General features: G+C 41.1%; 1 protein-coding gene across 2 annotated transcripts in view; it reads left to right on the forward strand.

Annotated features, from left to right (window-relative positions):
- The window catches only part of LOC138705237 (secretin receptor-like), a 669,872-nt gene that overhangs the window by 639,260 nt on the left and 10,173 nt on the right, over positions 1-20,439 (forward strand). For both annotated transcript variants that reach the window (XM_069834055.1, XM_069834054.1), the window contains exons 9-12: positions 3,954-4,084; positions 4,441-4,526; positions 6,909-7,053; positions 14,234-14,530. In XM_069834055.1, the coding sequence (XP_069690156.1) occupies positions 3,954-4,084; positions 4,441-4,526; positions 6,909-7,053; positions 14,234-14,530 (659 nt within the window). The remainder of the gene's footprint in view (positions 1-3,953; positions 4,085-4,440; positions 4,527-6,908; positions 7,054-14,233; positions 14,531-20,439) is intronic.

The raw sequence follows: 20,439 nt of genomic DNA on the forward strand, positions 1-20,439 counted from the left end.
GGTACAAAGCTGACTTGTCATTGGCTGAACACATGTAAGCTGAGTTATCATTGGCTGAAGACCTGTACTTTAATGAGTAGGTGTACTTTAATGACATGCATTAAAGGACTGCTACCAGATGTATAATTAGTACATTTCGGCATGGTCGAGCATAAACAATGTTAAAATTGCTGGTATTAAAATTATTTTAACAGTAGAGGAAAGTAGCCTAATGTGGGGTGGTGCTTAATATGAGGCCTACTTAAGAATCTCAGCTGTTTGGCGCTGATATCGTCTGTAAACTTAAACTACAAGAGCACAGGCTACAACATTTTCTGTAAGTCATCATATTCCTGTGTAAGAATCCGCCTCTGTGAGCTGAAGAAAGAAGTTGATATCTCGATAATTTTTATTGGTAGTCAAGTCTGTGTATATAAATATAAGAAATAAAATTTTGTAGTATGAAAATTACGCTGGCTACTCTGTTCTTGCCCTAACTCTATTCTAAAGAATAGCTGGAAGCTTCAGTAATTCAACATGAACGGTTTCCTATTATGGAGTAGAGCGGAGGGCCTGATATGGGGTACCTCATATTAGGGAATATACATGTCCAGATACTCACGATTAGAAAACTTTGGCATCTCTTTGAGTTTCAAATGCTTCGAACTGCACGTAGCCTGCAACTAATGACGAAGTGAATGTAAGCGTATCGTCCGCTCCGTACACCTAGCTCGGCCACATGCTTTGCATACGTAAGAAACAGTGTTGCCAGCGTGTCACAGCCCTGTTCCCAAGCAATGTGTACACGACTATTAACGCGATTTATTCGAAATCTGTATTACTATCCATGCAACTACTACTGTAACCTGGCCATACATAAGCTTATGCAATAAAAATCCAATTTTGAGCAGTTTCATGAAAAACTTAATCATAATTTCAAGCTACAAAAGATCTTTTTTTTTTTTCGAAAACTGCCCTTCTGGGAACAAAATATTATTATACAGGGACATCATTTTATTTTTACTTCAATTTTTATTGTACCTGAGTTTTTGAATGTTCTTCACTCCCACCCCTTCTACTAAGGAAGTTCCAACTCCACACAGAACCAAGACCGCAGATAGTAAGCAGTACTGAGTTACTGAGTATAGTACGTTCCAGAAATATGTTCGCGTTTTCCAGTGACGAAAGAGCTTTCAATATTGGTTCATATTTTCGCACATGTACTGTCCGTTTGTCTACGTCGCATCCCGATTTTCCCGTCCTGCTTCTGCTGCGCCCCTCTGTAAAAGCCGGGCTGCCTTAGCTCTTTTATGAAAACATTAATTTCTGTTAGGAATTGGACGTTTACGTAATATTATACAACTGTTTAAAATAACTTAAATAAAAGGGCCTCGTTAATTAACTGCCACGTGATTCCTCCCTTTCTACGATCATGCGGCATAACCACTTGGACGGACAGTAGATAGCATATCTGAGTAATCTTATCTGTGTGGGTCGGGCAGAAGTGAAGATTGAATTTACAATACGTAAGGTACTCTTTTATAGAGTAGGTACAGAATTAGTTCAACATGAGTTACTAGTACGAAGAACGAAACTGGCAATTGAAATTAGATGCAATAGTCTATAATGCGATAATATGCACAAAAGAACTGAAGCCTGTTTCGAAATGAACGGCCACCATTTTCAAAAATGTGTTTAAATATTCATATTGTGATTATTTTTCAATTTAACTTCTTTCTCTATATTGTACGCTAATGTGGTGTAGACAGTATAATATACACTGCATAATGAATACGTTCGCATGGATAACTCAGTTCGGGAGTAAAAACACTTATTCTTAATACAGTACTGTATTTTGATTAAACAAAAACCTAATGAAAATGATCGAACTCAAAATCGCGATATTTCCTAGTTTACGTAAATGGATGAACTACTTTTTTTCTATCCTATACCTAGTAAAGTGATTTGTTTGTGTTTCACGCCAGTATCATCGAACTACAGTCGTGGAAAGGGGTAGCAAACTGTGTTTCCGGTTCTCTAAAGGTATAGCCAGGTTAATATTAAAAATGTTAGTAAAAATAAAATGATGTCCCTGTATAAGAAATAAATTTTTGTTTTTAACAAATTTATCCTCAAGAGGTAGTATGAAAATCACGTTGGCTACTCTATTCTTGCCCTAACTCTATTCTAAAGAATAGCTGGAAGCTTCAGTAATTCAACATGAACGGTTTCCTATTATGGAGTAGAGCGGAGGGCCTGATATGGGGTACCTCATATTAGGGAATGTACATGCCCAGATACTCACGATTAGAAAACTTTGGCATCTCGTTGTGATCCTACTGCTTCGAACTGCACGTAACCTGCAACTAATGACGAAGTGAATGTAAGCGTATCGTCCGCTCCGTACACCTAGCTCGGCCACATGCGTACGTAAGAAACAGTGTTGCCAGCGTGTCACAACCCTGTTCCCATGCAATGAGTACACGACTATTAGCGCGATTTATTCGAAATCTGTATTATTTTCCACGCAAATACTACTGTAACATGGCCATACATAAGCTTACTCTGTTCGCGTAGGCTTCCGCGGCTGATGTACATGATGTGTGGATAAGCTTCAGTGCTTCTACCGCGTTGTCTTGGTGTTATTGGCTGACGTTTCGACCGCTGTGTTGTGGCCATCTTCAGAGCAGTTGTTGGAAGAAGATGGCCACAACACAGCGGTCGAAACGTCAGCCAATAACACCAAGACAGCGCGGTAGAAACCCTGAAGCTTATCCACACACCATAAGCTTACTCTATCATCCTACTTGAGATAAAAGTCCAATTTTGAGCAGTTACATGATAAACTTATTAATAATTTCGAGTTACAAAAGACCATTATTTTCGAAAACCGTCCTTCTGAGAACAAAATGTTATTAGACTTTCTTGTTAGTCATAATTCGAAATATCATATCCCAGAAGGATTGTAAAAGGTTCCTTCCACCCTGAATTTATATTCTTATAGACAACATAGTTGTCGACCTGCTTGGCGAGTTGGTATAGCGCTGGTCTTCTATGCCCAAGGTTGCGGGTTCGATCCCGGGCCAGGTCGATGGCATTTAAATGTGCTTAAATGCGACAGGCTCATGTCAGTAGATTTACTGGCATGTAAAAGAACTCCTGCGGGACAAAATTCCGGCACATCCGGCAACGCTGATATAACCTCTGCAGTTGCGAGCGTCGTTAAATAAAACATAACATTTTAACAATATAGTTAGCCACCGGCGTGGCGCTTGCCTGCCGGTCTGAAGTTGCGCTCGGGTGCGGGTTCGATCCCCGCTTGTGCTGATTACCTGGTTGGGTTTTTTCCGAGGTTTTCCCCAACCGTAAGGTGAATGCCAGGTAATCTATGGCGAACCCTCGGTCTCATGTCTCCAAATACCATCTCGGTATCACCAATCTCATCGACGCTAAATAACCTTGTAGTTGATACAGCGTCGTTAAATAACCAACTAAAAAACATAGTTTTTTAAATTTTATTTTATTTTATTTTATTAATTTATTATTATTTAAATATTTTATTGTAATTTTTATTCAATCCTACAGCCTGTATTTCTTCTAGATTCAGCAATCAGGTGATGGGCATCAGACAGTTTAATAATTTACATAGAGCATACTGTAAACACATCAATCGAAGACAGTTTTCATCTATGATACCCTTCAAACGACCGGAACCGACTGGACGACAGTGATGCTTCATCAGGTGTTTTGCTTTCTGTGGAGTCAGGACACGCGGTAGCCAGCCTGCTGCGTACAGTACGGACCGATCCACCGACCGCGCGTGTATCATGACTCTCGGTCGGTCGTTTGTATTGGAATGTAGAGCTCTAACAAAGAGCAACATGCCACGGTGTTCTAGGAGGATTGAAGAATTAGTAACATATAAAATTTAAGCAAGAAAAGAGGTAACTTGCAGATTTTAATTACTGCTTCAGGTCTGCCGGCAGTGTTCGTGGTGCCGTGGGTGTTGGCGCGTGCGTTTCTGGACGACACGCTCTGCTGGACCACCAAGACCAGGCATCTGCTCTTCCTGCTGATACGCGTCCCGATCACCGTCTCCATTCTCGTAAGTGTATAATAATAATTATTACATAATCTATATATGGAAAGTTCCAGGAGTGAATTTCTTACACACACAGCTAGAATAATCCGACATTTCTGTTCCTGATGCAGAAGCAAGTTTGTTCCCCTACTACTCTCCAAATTTCGGCATGGTGAGGCCTGAGTGATCACAGATTTGGGTTATGCAAAGCGAGACGTTTTCGTGGCTAGTTCAGCCAAAAGACGATTAACACGACCAAGTTACTAATTAAGATGTCAAGTGAAGTTGCAGACACACATTTAGTTTGGATAGCATTTCAGTACACATGAATGCTATATCCCAGCAAGTCAACGGATGTTGTGTTTGTGTTTGTGTTTCAGCTTAATTTCGCGCTGTTCGTCAACATCGTGCGGGTCCTGCTACTGAAGCTGCGGGCTTCCGTCTGCGACGAAACGCGAACATACAGGTGAGTGGATAGCGGCCAGGCGTTGTTCTTCGTGAGTGACGGGCTAATTTAGAAATACGGACATTAAAATTCGTGATCAAGCACCATACACTGTTTTCGATGGTGCAGAAGATTTCAGTCTGTTTTACATTTATATGATCCCATAACAATGTTACGAATTAATTGTGAGCGGAAATGAGCGACCCAGAGTGAGTGAGTGAGTAAGTGACAAACCGAGAACGTTACTGGCTAAACGACTAATCTAGTGCGTGAAAGAACTGAACGACTAACTGAACACGTGAAAGAATTTACCGACTGACTGAGCGCGTGAAAGAACTGACCGACTGACTGAACGCGTGAAAGAAATGACCGATTGACTGAGCGCGTGAAAGAACTGAACGACTGACTGAGCACTTGAAAGAACTGATCGATTGACTGAACGCGTGAAAGAACTGACCGACTGACTGAGCGCGTGAAAGAACTGAACGACTGACTTAGCACGTGAAAGAACTGATCGATTGACTGAACGCGTGAAAGAGCTGACCGACTGACTGAGCACGTGAAAGAACTGACCGACTGACTGAGCACATGAAAGAAGTGATCGATTGACTGAGCGCGTGAAAGAACTGACCGACTGACTGAGCACGTGAAAGAACTGACCGACTGACTGAGCACGTGAAAGAAGTGATCAATTGACTGAGCGCGTGAAAGAACTGACTGACCGACTGAGCATGTGAAAGAACTGACCGAGTGACTGAGCGCATGAAAGAACTGACCGACTGACTGAGCACGTGAAAGAAGTGATCGATTGACTGAGCGCGTGAAAGAACTGACTGACCGACTGAGCATGTGAAAGAACTGACCGATTGATTGAGCATGTGAAAGAACTGACCGACTGACTAAGCACGTGAAAGAAGTGATCAATTGACTGAGCACGTGAAAGAACTGACCAACTGACTGAGCGCGTGCAAGAACTGACCGACTGACTGAACGCGTGAAAGAAATGACCGATTGACTGAGCGCGTGAAAGAACTGACCGACTGACTCAACACGTGAAAAAACTGACCGATTGACTGAGCGCGTAAAACAACCGACCGACTGACTGAACGCGTGAAAGAATTTACCGACCGACTGAGCGCGTGAAAGACTGACCGACTGACTGAACGCGTGAAAGAAATGACCGATTGACTGAGCGCGTGAAAGAACTGAACGACTGACTGAGCACTTGAAAGAACTGATCGATTGACTGAACGCGTGAAAGAACTGACCGACTGACTGAGGGCGTGAAAGAACTGAACGACTGACTTAGCACGTGAAAGAACTGATCGATTGACTGAACGCGTGAAAGAGCTGACCGACTGACTGAGCGCGTGAAAGAACTGAACGACTGACTGAGCACGTGAAAGAACTGATCGATTGACTGAACGCGTGAAAGAGCTGACCGACTGACTGAGCGCGTGAAAGAACTGAACGACTGACTGAGCACTTGAAAGAACTGATCGATTGACTGAACGCGTGAAAGAACTGACCGACTGACTGAACGTGTGAAAGAACTGAACGACTGACTGAGCACTTGAAAGAACTGATCGATTGACTGAACGCGTGAAAGAGCTGACCGACTGACTGAGCGCGTGAAAGAACTGAACGACTGAGTGCATTACATACTAAATACGTAAGAGCGAGTGAGCGAGTGAGTGAGTGAGTGAGTGAGTGAGTGAGTGAGTGAGTGAGTGAGTGAGTGAGTGAGTGAGTGAGTGAGTTAACTAAATGATAGTGGGGTTTGGAGTGAGGGTCAGAGTGCTTGACAGGAAGACTGGGATAAATTGTGTGTCTGGATAATTGAATGACTGAGTGAGAAATGGATACCTACACAGATGTATATTCACTCGTATTCCACGACGCTCGAAAATAAGGGGCAAGAAGATGTTAGACTACTTTCAACATTCTAATCTCCAGATCTGTTGCCGCTGTTTTCTTCTCATACCTTCCATTCTCATGATCTCTCGAGATACTTATTCACTCGCTACTTTCTCCCCTCCGAGCTTTGCTTTCCTTTCTTCTGGCTACTTTTATATTTGTGTCGTACTTGATAACTCATATCCTGACGTCGCATCTTCTGCATTTGTAGCTTGTCTCATACGGGTATGATTCATTGCTGAAGTTTCTGTTCCTTTCTCTGTACCGGTAATTTGGAAGATGACGAATCGGTACCAAAATGGTAGGCCTACACAGAAGTGTGCATCCGTTTAAATCTGAACTTCAGTAATTCCTGCTGAAACGGTACTCACACAGAGAACGAAGTATGATTAAAAACAGAAATTACATGAGCTAACAACAGTGTGTTAAATATACGGTCTGTAATTATTTTGTAAGAGTGCTAGTGATTTACCTGATTCATTGCAGACGATGGGCCAAGTCGACGTTGGTGCTAGTCCCTCTGTTCGGGGTGCACTACACCCTCTTCTTAGGGATGAGCTACAGCATGGGAGTGCATCCGGGGGTGGAGCTTGTTTGGCTCTTCTGTGATCAACTCTTCGCTTCGTTTCAGGTATGGTTCCAAATATTCATTCTCAAGGCAAAAGCCACTATATTCAGTAATAAATAAGCTATATTTGTATCGCACGGTATTTACTTGGGTTGGGTCGAAAGTGATGCCTCCTCTCTCTTTTTTTTTTTTTTTTTTTTTTTCAAACCTAGCGACCGATATTGTTGCGTATTTCATTTAGTGACCATAAGACATCTCTAGTTTCACCATACCGAGCGACAATGAGGTACGCTATATGAAAACCAAACAATAGCTGTTCAAAATGATAGACGTTTCCGGTATCCTGTAAAAGATTCCTTCTATGGACTGGCTGAAACAAAACAGTTTAAAGAGGCAGATCGATATACGACGTTAGGATAACAGTGCTTTGCGAAATATATTGTAAACTAAAATTATTATTTTCAATCGATTATAATTATTTGTCCCAAAAATATACAAATACATATATGCATTTCTAAAGTGCTTCTATAATGTAGCATATTTTTTTAATGATTCCAGATAAAAAATAATAATTTTAGTATGTAACATTCTCTTTACTTGGGGGACCATTTTGGGAAAGGAAGTTTTACCCTAGGTCAATTTCTAATAGAGTTAGGTCAGTCCATTTTTTTTTTTTTTTCAAAAAATTCTTTTGGGTCCCAAATTCAATTTTCAAGTTTGAATTATATAAATTTCTTACTTTACTCACAAGAATAATGTCACCAAAATTTGAAAGACATTGAGAAAAAATGTGGATTTTTTATCCTAAGAGTCAATGTATACCTTAAGGCTCGTCTCCACTATTAAACATTTAACAACATGTTAAATGTTAAATTGTTTACCGTTAACATCCCAACGTGTTGATTGAACATGTTAATGCTAATTTCATTTAACACTTTGTCCACACTGTTAAACATGTTAAACTTGACTTTCTTTGCGTAGTCCACCATAAACAGTCTATGAGATTTTAATATAGGTAGTGTCTTATTTTCAAATCTTGGACAACGGACTCAGATGATGATTTGACTTTCGTAATTGCCTCTATTGCTTGTTACAAGGCCTTGAAAATGAAGAAAATGAGAATGTGGGTGCGGCAATATCTTAGTAAAAGACACTATGCAGAAGATATTCTAAACGAGCTTAAAGTTCAAGATCGATTTGTATTCAAAAACTTGCTGAGAATGTCATAACACGATTTTAACATAGTGGTGCAAAAAATAATTCCTGTTACATCAGAGAAAGACACAATTTAAGAGCAGCCATTTCATCTCAAAAAATTACAGCGTGATTGATTGATTAGCATAGGGCCTACGACATGATAGATATAAAAGGAGCGGATAATATCGTATAATAATTATTCTTTCCGCAGTTTTACGAACGTTAACATACATCACCAAATGCGACCATTACTGACGTCAACATAGCATTAACGTTTAGCGTACAACGAGAGTGCGAAAACTCTCTATTGTATTCTCGAGAACAGTTAAATCATAATTCCAGTTCTCTAAAACAGTCGGCCTTCTTTATTTTGGCTCTTTATTTTTTTTGCAGACACATCCCACGAACATGCCCTTTCCATCAGTGCATTAATTTTATTCTAATGTATTTTCTTTCGTCCATTCCATTACTTCGAACAACTTACAGCCAACACCAAGGACCAATGATAGTATAAAAATGATCAAGATACGCGCCACAAAATCAGAAGTAAGTTGTTGATATGGAAACTGTACGAACTTTGCCGAACTGTACCGACGTTGCACGAGCAAATGAATTGACTTGACATGTTTTCCATTGCTGCTGGAAAACACGCCAACATGTTAAAAGTGTTAACTTCAACATACTCAGTCAACATGTTAAGTCAATTGAGAATTGAAATGTCCATATACGTGTTAAATTCAACAAGTTATATTTAACATATATGTCATATCTAACATGTTATTTGTCCACACCTGTGGAGTAACGGTCAGCGCGTCTGGCCGCGAAACAAGGTGGCCCGGGTTCGAATCCCGGTCGGGGCAAGTTACCTGGTTGAGGTTTTTTCCGGGGTTTTCCCTCAACCCAATACGAGCAAATGCTGGGTAACTTTCGGTGCTGGACCCCGGACTCATTTCACCGGCATTATCACCTTCATATCATTCAGACGCTAAATAACCTAGAAGTTGATACAGCGTCGTAAAATAACCCAATAAAATTAAAAAAAATAAAAATAAAACATGTTGTTAAATGTTTAATACTGGGGACGAGCCTTTAAAGATTGAAATGTAGGAATTATTTAAGCATGATTCAGGAAATTGAAAAATACGAGTTACATGATTCATAGGTATTTTCATTTTTTGTAAATTAAATTAATTATTCAACCCTGTAAATATTGTAAAGATAAATGTTGACAATGTTAATGCACTCATAGAAAGACTTAAAGAATATAAAAAATATTGATTGCAGTGTAGCATTTATTATTTTGAAAAACAGTTTTGAAACAATCATACAATACTTTCAATGTTAAAGTTGGCGTGATTAATGCATTACGAGCTCATATGTTGAATTACCTTGAATTTACACCTACTGTGTTGAAATGTGTCTGGGTTCCTTGGGCATCTGTTGACAAAGAAAGGTTTTTCTCAACGTGTAATGTTAGTGACTGTAGGCGCACAATGAAAGAAAATAATATTTTCACTTATCCTTTGCTTTCATTCCACAAATAGAAACAGCAGATGTTACATAGTGCAAATAATGTTTTTTTTTTTTTTTTTTTCAGTGTTACTGTATAAAGTTATCTTTAATTTCAATATGTAGAATAAATTGTTGTATGAAATGTTTTTGACATTACTTTGACGCCTAATACGTAATATAGGTTTTTTCAACAGTAATCTCACTAGAGGTTTTGATTTTATCGATAACTCTGCGAGTGGAACACAAGCAGATTTATCTAGAGAAAATCAAAACTCGAGTGGGATTTAATTGATTATTATACGATTAGAAGAAAGTATATAAATATTAGAAGTAACAAAGTACTCTAATACAATAAAATATTGACTTACGAAAATACTGAACTGTCTTCAAATGTATTATTGTACCATTGTATTCCGCTAGATGGCAATAGTGTATATGATTAGCTGTTTTCTTGTTATCAGCTGTGCCAACTATAGAATCTTCATTGAACTCTGTGGAGGTTACTAGTCAAGAAGGCTTTGTTGATTCAGTTTCATTTTTATTAAAACAGTTGCATTCTACTTCAATTATCCGGATCCCAGTAATCAACCTTACTTGACAAATGATTTTCAGTAAATCTTAGCATTAAACAATCTCTGATACGTGACTATCCATAATATCGCACAGCAGAAGCTATAACATAACCTAAATATAATTAACAAATCTTTGAAAAGTTATAATTAGGAATGATGAAATAAGAAAAGTTTTAATTAAGGATGATGAAATAAAAAATAAACATGAATAATTTTAAAAGGAACAGTTATTGAAAGCACAGTTTTCAAATTTGAATGTTTTAGTGGTTGTTGGTTCAGTTGATGTTATATTGGACGTGTGCGTAAAAGAAGTGGAATTCGTTGATGTACATGATGTATTCCTCAACTTATTCAGGATTTCCGAATGGTGTTCTTCATTTATTTGTAAATAGGATTTCAGGGAAGATGCAAAGCTATGACCAGTGATCTTTATTAATTGTTGTTCTTGAATGCCAATGCGAGTCATATTTGAAAGTGCTGTGTATCAACTGGAGTGGTTTGTAATTTTCTGTTTTTTTTTTTGTTTTTGTTTTTTTTTTTTACGTGCTGACCAATGCAGTTTGAAATGTTGGCAAACAAAGAAACAAATGCTAGCGTAATGATAAAAACAAACAAATGCTACGGACGCGATAAAATTAAAAAAATGCTGGGAACGCGATAAAATTGGGCGATAAGCAGCCATATTGGTTGAAAGACGTCCTTTCGTACCGTTTTATTGGTCAAAAATAGTATGACGTAGTAAAAGTGTATTAGTCACATAAAAATCGCTTTCCAGTTTATACGAAATTATTGCGATTATCTTACAACTAATTAGCGACAAAATGCAAAATATAATATTTTTATAACGATTTTATTTTTTAGAAATTAATACGAAACTCTGTGATCTCTAGCTCAATATGTAAGTTACCCGTCGCGTCGTAAAATAACCAATTACAAAAAAGTTACTCGTCGACTGCAACACAAAGCAGGTAAACCGCAAACAACTAAGACACAGTAGTTCAACGGGGTATGACCCACAACGCCTTCTATTGTACACAGTAGAGGGACTCTAGAACACAGTTAACCTGAAACCACATGCCTCTCTCCCATCGGGCACTAAGTTTCGCTCCCTGGTCATTACTACTATGAATACTTAAAATATGTTTTAAGGGTGATAATCTATGAATTATCGTCTATGAACGAAGCTTATACATTCTTTATTTCACTATTTAAACCTTCACTATGGTAGGTCTGATTTCTAATCCCATCTGGGTAATGAAGTCAGTGAGTCGATTTACTTACTATTAGATGCTAGTCTCCCTTAGAAAGAGGGGCACAGACTGATCTCCCTCACACGTAGGCCACTTGAGTGAGCCCATTATATTACCCGAGATGAAATGATGTGCATGCCCTAAAGCCCTCCTGCTCTACTTATACCCCTTCAGGTCGCCCTCGAACTGCCCAACAACCTGCAGAATCAATTTACCTTTCCACGTAGGCATAAACGAGATCCCGGAATCCCGATCACACGAGATATAATGAGCCCAGGAGAGTGCTCACTGTACATAAAACTACCGCCAATAACTGATGGCCACTGGTCACGGGGTCAAAGTTCGGTGACGGCCCGCAGCCGACTCTGCATCGGTCGTAAGTCCGAAACGAGGGAAAGAAAATGAGATGTTGATGAAAGAGGGAAAATGTAGGTAAAGTGGTGAGTGTTGGTATAATGATAGAGAAAAATTCTCTGCAATAGCTTTGTCCGCCATAACATTCATCACGACCTGGACGGTGATTGAAGCCGAAACGCCTGGATGAAAGACCAGCGCGCTAGCACCAGAGTCATTTACTTAGTGAGCCCCTTCTGATTGTTCGCAGGGCTTCTTCGTGGCCGTTCTGTTCTGTTTCCTGTGAACCCCGTCTGATTGTTCGCAGGGCTTCTTCGTGGCCGTTCTGTTCTGTTTCCTGTGAACCCCGTCTGATTGTTCGCAGGGCTTCTTCGTGGCCGTTCTGTACTGTTTCCTGTGAACCCCGTCTGATTGTTCGCAGGGCTTCTTCGTGGCCGTTCTGTTCTGTTTCCTGTGAACCCCGTCTGATTGTTCACAGGGCTTCTTCGTGGCCGTTCTGTTCTGTTTCCTGTGAACCCCGTCTGATTGTTCGCAGGGCTTCTTCGTGGCCGTTCTGTACTGTTTCCTGTGAACCCCGTCTGATTGTTCACAGGGCTTCTTCGTGGCCGTTCTGTACTGTTTCCTGTGAACCCCGTCTGATTGTTCGCAGGGCTTCTTCGTGGCCGTTCTGTTCTGTTTCCTGTGAACCCCGTCTGATTGTTCGCAGGGCTTCTTCGTGGCTGTTCTGTACTGTTTCCTGTGAACCCCGTCTGATTGTTCGCAGGGCTTCTTCGTGGCCGTTCTGTTCTGTTTCCTGTGAACCCCGTCTGATTGTTCGCAGGGCTTCTTCGTGGCCGTTCTGTACTGTTTCCTGTGAACACGGTCTGATTGTTCGCAGGGCTTCTTCGTGGCCGTTCTGTACTGTTTCCTGTGAACACGGTCTGATTGTTCGCAGGGCTTCTTCGTGGCCGTTCTGTTCTGTTTCCTGTGAACCCCGTCTGATTGTTCGCAGGGCTTCTTCGTGGCCGTTCTGTTCTGTTTCCTGTGAACCCCGTCTGATTGTTCGCAGGGCTTCTTCGTGGCCGTTCTGTTCTGTTTCCTGTGAACCCCGTCTGATTGTTCGCAGGGCTTCTTCGTGGCCGTTCTGTACTGTTTCCTGTGAACACGGTCTGATTGTTCGCAGGGCTTCTTCGTGGCCGTTCTGTACTGTTTCCTGTGAACCCCGTCTGATTGTTCGCAGGGCTTCTTCGTGGCCGTTCTGTTCTGTTTCCTGTGAACCCCGTCTGATTGTTCGCAGGGCTTCTTCGTGGCCGTTCTGTACTGTTTCCTGTGAACCCCGTTTGATTGTTCGCAGGGCTTCTTCGTGGCCGTTCTGTACTGTTTCCTGTGAACCCCGTCTGATTGTTCGCAGGGCTTCTTCGTGGCCGTTCTGTACTGTTTCCTGTGAACCCCGTCTGATTGTTCGCAGGGCTTCTTCGTGGCCGTTCTGTACTGTTTCCTGTGAACACGGTCTGATTGTTCGCAGGGCTTCCTCGTGGCTGTTCTGTACTGTTTCCTGTGAACACGGTCTGATTGTTCGCAGGGCTTCTTCGTGGCCGTTCTGTACTGTTTCCTGTGAACCCCGTCTGATTGTTCGCAGGGCTTCTTCGTGGCCGTTCTGTTCTGTTTCCTGTGAACCCCATCTGATTGTTCGCAGGGCTTCTTCGTGGCTGTTCTGTACTGTTTCCTGTGAACCCCGTCTGATTGTTCGCAGGGCTTCTTCCTGGCCGTTCTGTTCTGTTTCCTGTGAACCCCGTCTGATTGTTCGCAGGGCTTCTTCGTGGCCGTTCTGTACTGTTTCCTGTGAACCCCGTCTGATTGTTCGCAGGGTTTCTTCGTGGCCGTTCTGTACTGTTTCCTGTGAACCCCGTCTGATTGTTCGCAGGGCTTCTTCCTGGCCGTTCTGTACTGTTTCCTGTGAACCCCGTCTGATTGTTCGCAGGGCTTCTTCCTGGCCGTTCTGTACTGTTTCCTGTGAACCCCGTCTGATTGTTCGCAGGGCTTCTTCGTGGCCGTTCTGTTCTGTTTCCTGTGAACCCCGTCTGATTGTTCGCAGGGCTTCTTCGTGGCTGTTCTGTACTGTTTCCTGTGAACCCCGTCTGATTGTTCGCAGGGCTTCTTCCTGGCCGTTCTGTACTGTTTCTTGTGAACCCCGTCTGATTGTTCGCAGGGCTTCTTCGTGGCCGTCCTGTACTTTTCCTGTCAACCCCGTCTGATTTTTCGCAGGGCTTCTTCCTGGCCGTTCTGTACAGTTTCCTGTGAACCCTTTCTGATTTTTCGCCGGGCTTCTTCGTGGCCGTTCTGTACTGTTTCCTGTGAACCCCGTGTGATTGTTCGCAGGGCTTCTTCGTGGCCGTCCTTTACTGCTTCCTCAACGGAGAGGTGCGGGCAGAGCTCAAGAAGCACTGGCCCCGGTCGGGCAGCCTGCGCTGCTTCGCTGGACTGCGAGGCGGAGCCGGGCGAGGAGGCTTCTTCTGCAGACCTATGAGGCCCACTCGCTGCTACTCCAACACGTCCTGCACGTCGCTCAGCATGGGCGCGGGGGGCGCCGGGGGTTGTCTAAGCAGAAAGATGCGCCAGGACAAACGCCTCTCCACATCCTTCAACACTGAGTGTCGCTATTCGTGTGCCCCTAATGTGAGCATATCCATGTAGTAACTGCCTGCACGTCACTGAACTTAATGCAAATCACTTAAAAATTTACTTATTGTTAGTTACTTTGAATATGTGAAACTTCTCAGATTTAAATTCATTTTTAGCTTTTTGATACGCGTTGACAGTTAATAGTGTTCAATTGACAATCTGTGCAGCCACACGTTATTCTTGTCGTCTCAGTATGGGCTTAATTCCATAGAAAATGAAAAGCCGCTAATCTTGAGTGCTGCTTCTCTTATCTGCACGTCACTGAATTCATCAAATTCAATTTTTTCACCAGTGTGCTTGTACAAGTACAGAGCGGTCAGATTATCTTTCGGCCGGTAGCACGCAGGAGCTGAAGCAGCGACTTGACGGTCACGTTAGTGGATACACGTGGCTGCTTTGTGCGATCAGTTAAGTCCGAGTGCTGCTCTCGCGTGGTTTGTTACACAAAGAGTAGACATTACTGTCAGTGTTTGTTTATTTTTGCATAGTTTTGTATGTTTTTTCGGTACAATATCAGTGTGTAGACATTACTGTCAGTGTTCTTTAATTTTGCATAGTTTTTGTATGTTTTTTTTTTTCAGTGTAATATCAGAGTGTATATATTGCTGTCAGTGTTCTTTATTTCTGTATAACTTCCATATTTTTTTTTCAGTGCAATTGCAGTTTGAGCATGTTATTTTTTATTGGTTACTTTATGACGCTTTATCAACTGCTACGCTCATCTAGCGTCTAAATGAGATGAAGGTGATAATACCAGCAAAATGTGTCCGGGGTCCAGCGCCGAATTCTACCCAGCATTTGCTCTTAATGAGTTGAGGGAAAACTCCGGAAAATCTCAGGTTATTTGTTTCAACCAGGATTTGAAACCGGGCCCGCTCGTTTCACGGTCACACATGCTAACCGTTACTCCACAGCGATGGATTATGTATGTTATAATCCACTGAAATGGCAGCCAAAAATTCACATTAGAAAAAAAATGTTCATATGACACATGTGAAAACCGAATCATGTCGAGAAATCTGAAGGCAATTTCCACAGAAATTCTCTGAAGTTCAAGTTACAAACAGAAATACTATTAGGCCTCTAGTTCTTAGATTAAGATAGACTGGTTCGCTAAACACTAGAATTCGTAGGCGAAAAAGAACGGTTTTAACGGAAGAAAAACTGGATGAAATGAGGCAGCTTTAGAACGCGCTCCACCAAAATTCCTACATCGCCTGTCTCAAGAAGTAATCGTTTCAAAAGAACCACCAGACGCGGCAACTAAAGTGTTCAAACTGAAACAGACATTACAGCCATGTGACAAGGTAAGTCGAGTATTTATGCAATTGAATCGCTTAATTCTGAAACCAGTCAAGCGGCAAGTTAGCCAATTGTCGGAAAATAAAACAAAACTGTCTAGCATCAGACTAAATGGTTTGGTAGTGGTTTTAATATTTTTTGCTGAAAGTACATATTTCAATATTTTTATTTGAGGAAAATTATTTTAGCTCTAAAGAATACGAAAAAGTTTTCCACTTAACTGGTTTCTGCAATAAAAGAGTGGTACAAACGTATTTTTCTGGCATAATTCTCGAATTGTTTAGGATTTTGTTATAAAACTCGTATTTTTAAAAGAAATGTGTAATGTCTTTAGGGGTAGAATTTTCAAGTAATAACTGACAAATTCTCCCTAATCTGTTATGTGAAATACAATGGATTTTCATAAACACATTCTTGCAAACATGTTTCAGTACACCACCAGTCCTTAAATTATAATTGTAAGAGTGAGAACTTTTAAAAGTGCCTTCATGAACATTTTCATTGCCAACTCTTGCTCTGGAGCTTGTTTTTTTACATATACGCTTAACTTCAGTAACCTCAACCAAATCTGAATATAGGTATCTTCAGAGTTCTTGTTTTCAAGAGAATGAAAATACCTTCATGTTTCATTTATCACTTCCTCATTATTGTTAAATCACATTTCGCATTGCACTTGCAAGTGAGAATGTCGGGCTTGGTTTTCTGAGGTACTTCCCTGTCAGAATAAGAAACATAGACTTTTCCTTTTGTCCTTGCATTGCGAATAGTATTACGTTTATAAGCGTTTTCGTTTACCATTCCTCATTTCCTTTTAGGTACAGGTTCGTCTTCTGAACTTTGAGACATTTCACTACGATATATATCTATTGTTATTATTAAAAAAACACTACGCTAACCACAAAACACTTTTTCAATCAGATGGTCACAAAACTATGAACACAAAGACTGATTTCTGACTTAAATACGAAATTCAATGTAATGTCTGGCCATTACAGGAGGACGACATTTGTCTGTTTTCAGCACTAAATGTACGTATGCCCTCATAGAACATCATGCCGCCTTTAACTCATTTTTTCTTGTTTTGGCGTTTGACTGGTTTCTGAAATAAGCGATTCAATTGCGCTTTACACAATATTGGTGACGGTACGGTTGATCTAGAGCAGCCGTGGCGAAAATGTGACTCGCGAGCATATTGTGGCTAGCAATGATAGCTATGCATTTCTCTTGCTTCCTGCCTCATCCAACCTCCATCCTATCACTTACTGGAGTCAAACTCCGTTCCATTTGTATTTGTCTCTGACCTGCGAGTAGCCTATCGTTGCAATGTCTCTCTCGAAACCATGTACCTCTACAAAAACGAAAGTTTAATGTAGGATGGGAGGACGCATTCTTTTGCTGCCAATATGATAAGAATATTAAACGTATGATTTGTTTACAAGTATTACGAGGAAAACGGTTGTATAACATAAAACAGCATTATAAGTTACTACATGTTACTGATGAAACATTAAAAGGTTAAGTGTTATTATTTATTATTATTATTATTATTATTATTATTATTATTATTATTATTATTATTATTATTATTATCATCTCTGTACGTTGATCCTTTTTCAGCACATGTGCGAATAATGTGGTTAGATCTTCAATTTAAACTCACAGATTTACAATGTGATGTTAAATGAAAGCTAGATGTAAGGACTTGAAAAATGTTTAACTTTTCAAATCGTTGCGAAAAAATAAATATCCGAAGCTTCGTTCTTTCGCTAGCTCTGTTGGAGCCATGTTCGCTACTACTTACGTTTTTTTTTTAAATTATTTTCAACAATGAAAATAGTAAAAGCCAAATTCAGATCATGAGTGACAGACAAATACCTTCGTGATCAACTACTACTGGCAGTAAGTGACATAATTCCTGATTTTGAAACTCTGTAGCAGACATATCCTGAAGACAGTTAATTTTAGCTTTTGATAATGTGTCCCATGTTTTCTTGTTCATTTCTTTCTTCGTTACACGTACTAAACATTAGTTTGTAGCCTTGTACTGTATAAAATTATATTTAAGTGCTTGACGTTAGGAAAATGAAAATCCGTTAATAAGTCAAACAGTTGCTTCACTTCCCCCTCGGGTGTCCGCCTCCATCCATAGGTGCTATGCACGTTGCAGGTTACACAGTGGCTCGGCGCACGATCACATTTTCGCCACGGCTGATCTAGAGTAAATTTTCTCTGACGATGCGTGGTTTTATTTACACGCTTATGTTGTACACTAAACACCAGATACTGGAGCGAGGAAACCCCCCTACAGAATTCACAAATTTTTCTTACATGATACAAAAATTGGTGTATGTATAGTGTGCTATGATTGCCAGAAGAATAAGAGGGCCCATATTTTTTGGAACGACAATAAATGCAGAGATGTATCGCACATAAAATAAATATTCTCGAATTTCTTTCGGTTGTCGTTAGATAACAAGAGAGAATACGGATATTTTCAGCAAGATTCCGCCAGAGCCCACACTGCTGACAAATCTTTGAACGATATAACGAAGGTTTTTAACGACAGAATTATTTCCAAAGTTTCATGGCCCGCACGTAGGCCAGGCCTCGCCGTATGCGACTATTATTTGTGAAAACGGAATCTATAGAAGTAACCGAAACACCATCGATGAACTGGAAGACAATATAAGAACAGATATTACCAGAATTACTGAACAGAACTTTTTTGCGTGTAAATGCAAATTTCATCACAAGATGCCAGCATGCGTCAATCAAAGATGGTCACTACTTCGAGCAACTCTTGTGACAAAGGTTAGTTTTCATTACGCAATAAATTACAATTGTTTGCATGTTTCACATAATATACGAGGCGCATCCAGAAAGTAAGTTTCTCTATTTTATAAAAAAAAAAGAACACACTTTCAGGAAAACATTTATTGGCAACAGGTACAGCAATGTTTCAGCTATTTTTCAACATAGCCACCATCAAAATTGAGACACTTGTATTGTGGGATCAACTTTTGTATCCCTCTGTCGTAGAACTCTGCCGCCTGTGAATGGAACCAGCGTGTGACAGACGTCTTCAGCTCTTCGTCGTTGCCAAAACGCTCACCGGAGGACAGGAATTTCTTGAGGTGCAAGAAAACGTGAAATCGCTGGGAGCAAGATCAGGACTGTAGGGTGGATAATCAAACAACTCCCAGCCAAATTCCGTCAAAACAGCTGCTGTGCGCCGAGCCGTATGTGGACGAGCATTGTCATGGAGGAGCACAACACCTGCAGTAAGCATTCCACGCCTCTTGTTTTGAATGGCACGTCGCAATTTTCGCAGTGTTTCACAGTAACGGTCAGCGTTCACTGTTTCACCTCTTGGAAGGAAGCAAATGAGCAGAATGCCCTTCCTGTCCCAGAACACCGTGCACATCATTTTCCGTACCGACAGCGTCTGTTTGAATTTCGTCCTGACCGGAGATCGACTATGCCGCCAATGCAGCATTGACTGCTGCTTGGTTTCCGGGGTGAAGTGCGAAATCCAAGTATCATCACCCGTGACGATCCTGTCGAGGAACTCGTCGCCGCCATCGTGATACCGTTACAGAAATATCAGTGCTGCTCCTAAACGTTGCATTTTGTGTTCGGGTGTCAGGTTTTTCGGCAACCACCTGGCACACACTTTTTTGAACAGCAGGTGCTTAGTGACAATCTCATGCAACAAGGATCGCGATATCTGCGGAAAATGTCTGCTCAGCTCCGTAATCGTGAAGCGACGGTTCTCCATGATGCACTGCCGCACCAGCTCAACACGATCATCATTAATGAGGGACGGTCGCCCACTGCGCTCTTCATCATGGACACTTTGACGACCTTCGGAAAACTGCCTACACCAGCGACGAACCATCTGCTTACTCATGATGTTCGGCCCATAGACCTGACAGAGCTGCCGATAATTTCAATTGGCGCAATGCTTTGTGCATTAAAGAACTTTATCACCGACCGAACCTTGCAGGCGGCGGGAGAAGGAATAAGAGCTTCCATTTCGGACCACTGCTGCCACGCTACTGGCACCAGGCGGGACCTGTCCGCTGGCATATGATTGATACGTCATAGATCTGTTACGCATGCGCAATTGACACGGCTAATTACGTTTACTTTCAAGGGGAAAAAATCGGGAAACTTACTTTCTGGATCCGCCTCGTAGCTACGTAAAAATGAGCGGAACGTTACAGAGCGAAAATCGTGCAACTAGATAATTCAATAAAAAAAAATGAACTAGTGCCCCAAGAACTTACAGCTTCAGTACTTTCCGAGAAAGGGGTTTCTCCTAACAAGAAAACCGGAAAACTTTTTCTGTGTGGAACTTAGCTACATTACTAAATAGAGGTGTAACGAATTTATCCACAAGTCTCTGACACAAGATTCTGATTATTGTTATTCGTAACACACTTCAATTTGTCACACTGGCACAAAGTACGTAGAACAACGGTTTTTTTTTTGAAGCAGACACAGATGAGCTGGTTGGTGCTGCACCTACCGTTGGAATATGTAGATAACCTATTTCAGTGAAAGCATTGTTAGAATAGTCTTATGAGCAGGCAGCATAA

This window comes from Periplaneta americana, chromosome 8 (genome assembly GCF_040183065.1).
Source record: "Periplaneta americana isolate PAMFEO1 chromosome 8, P.americana_PAMFEO1_priV1, whole genome shotgun sequence".
NCBI classification, from domain to species: domain Eukaryota; kingdom Metazoa; phylum Arthropoda; class Insecta; order Blattodea; family Blattidae; genus Periplaneta; species Periplaneta americana.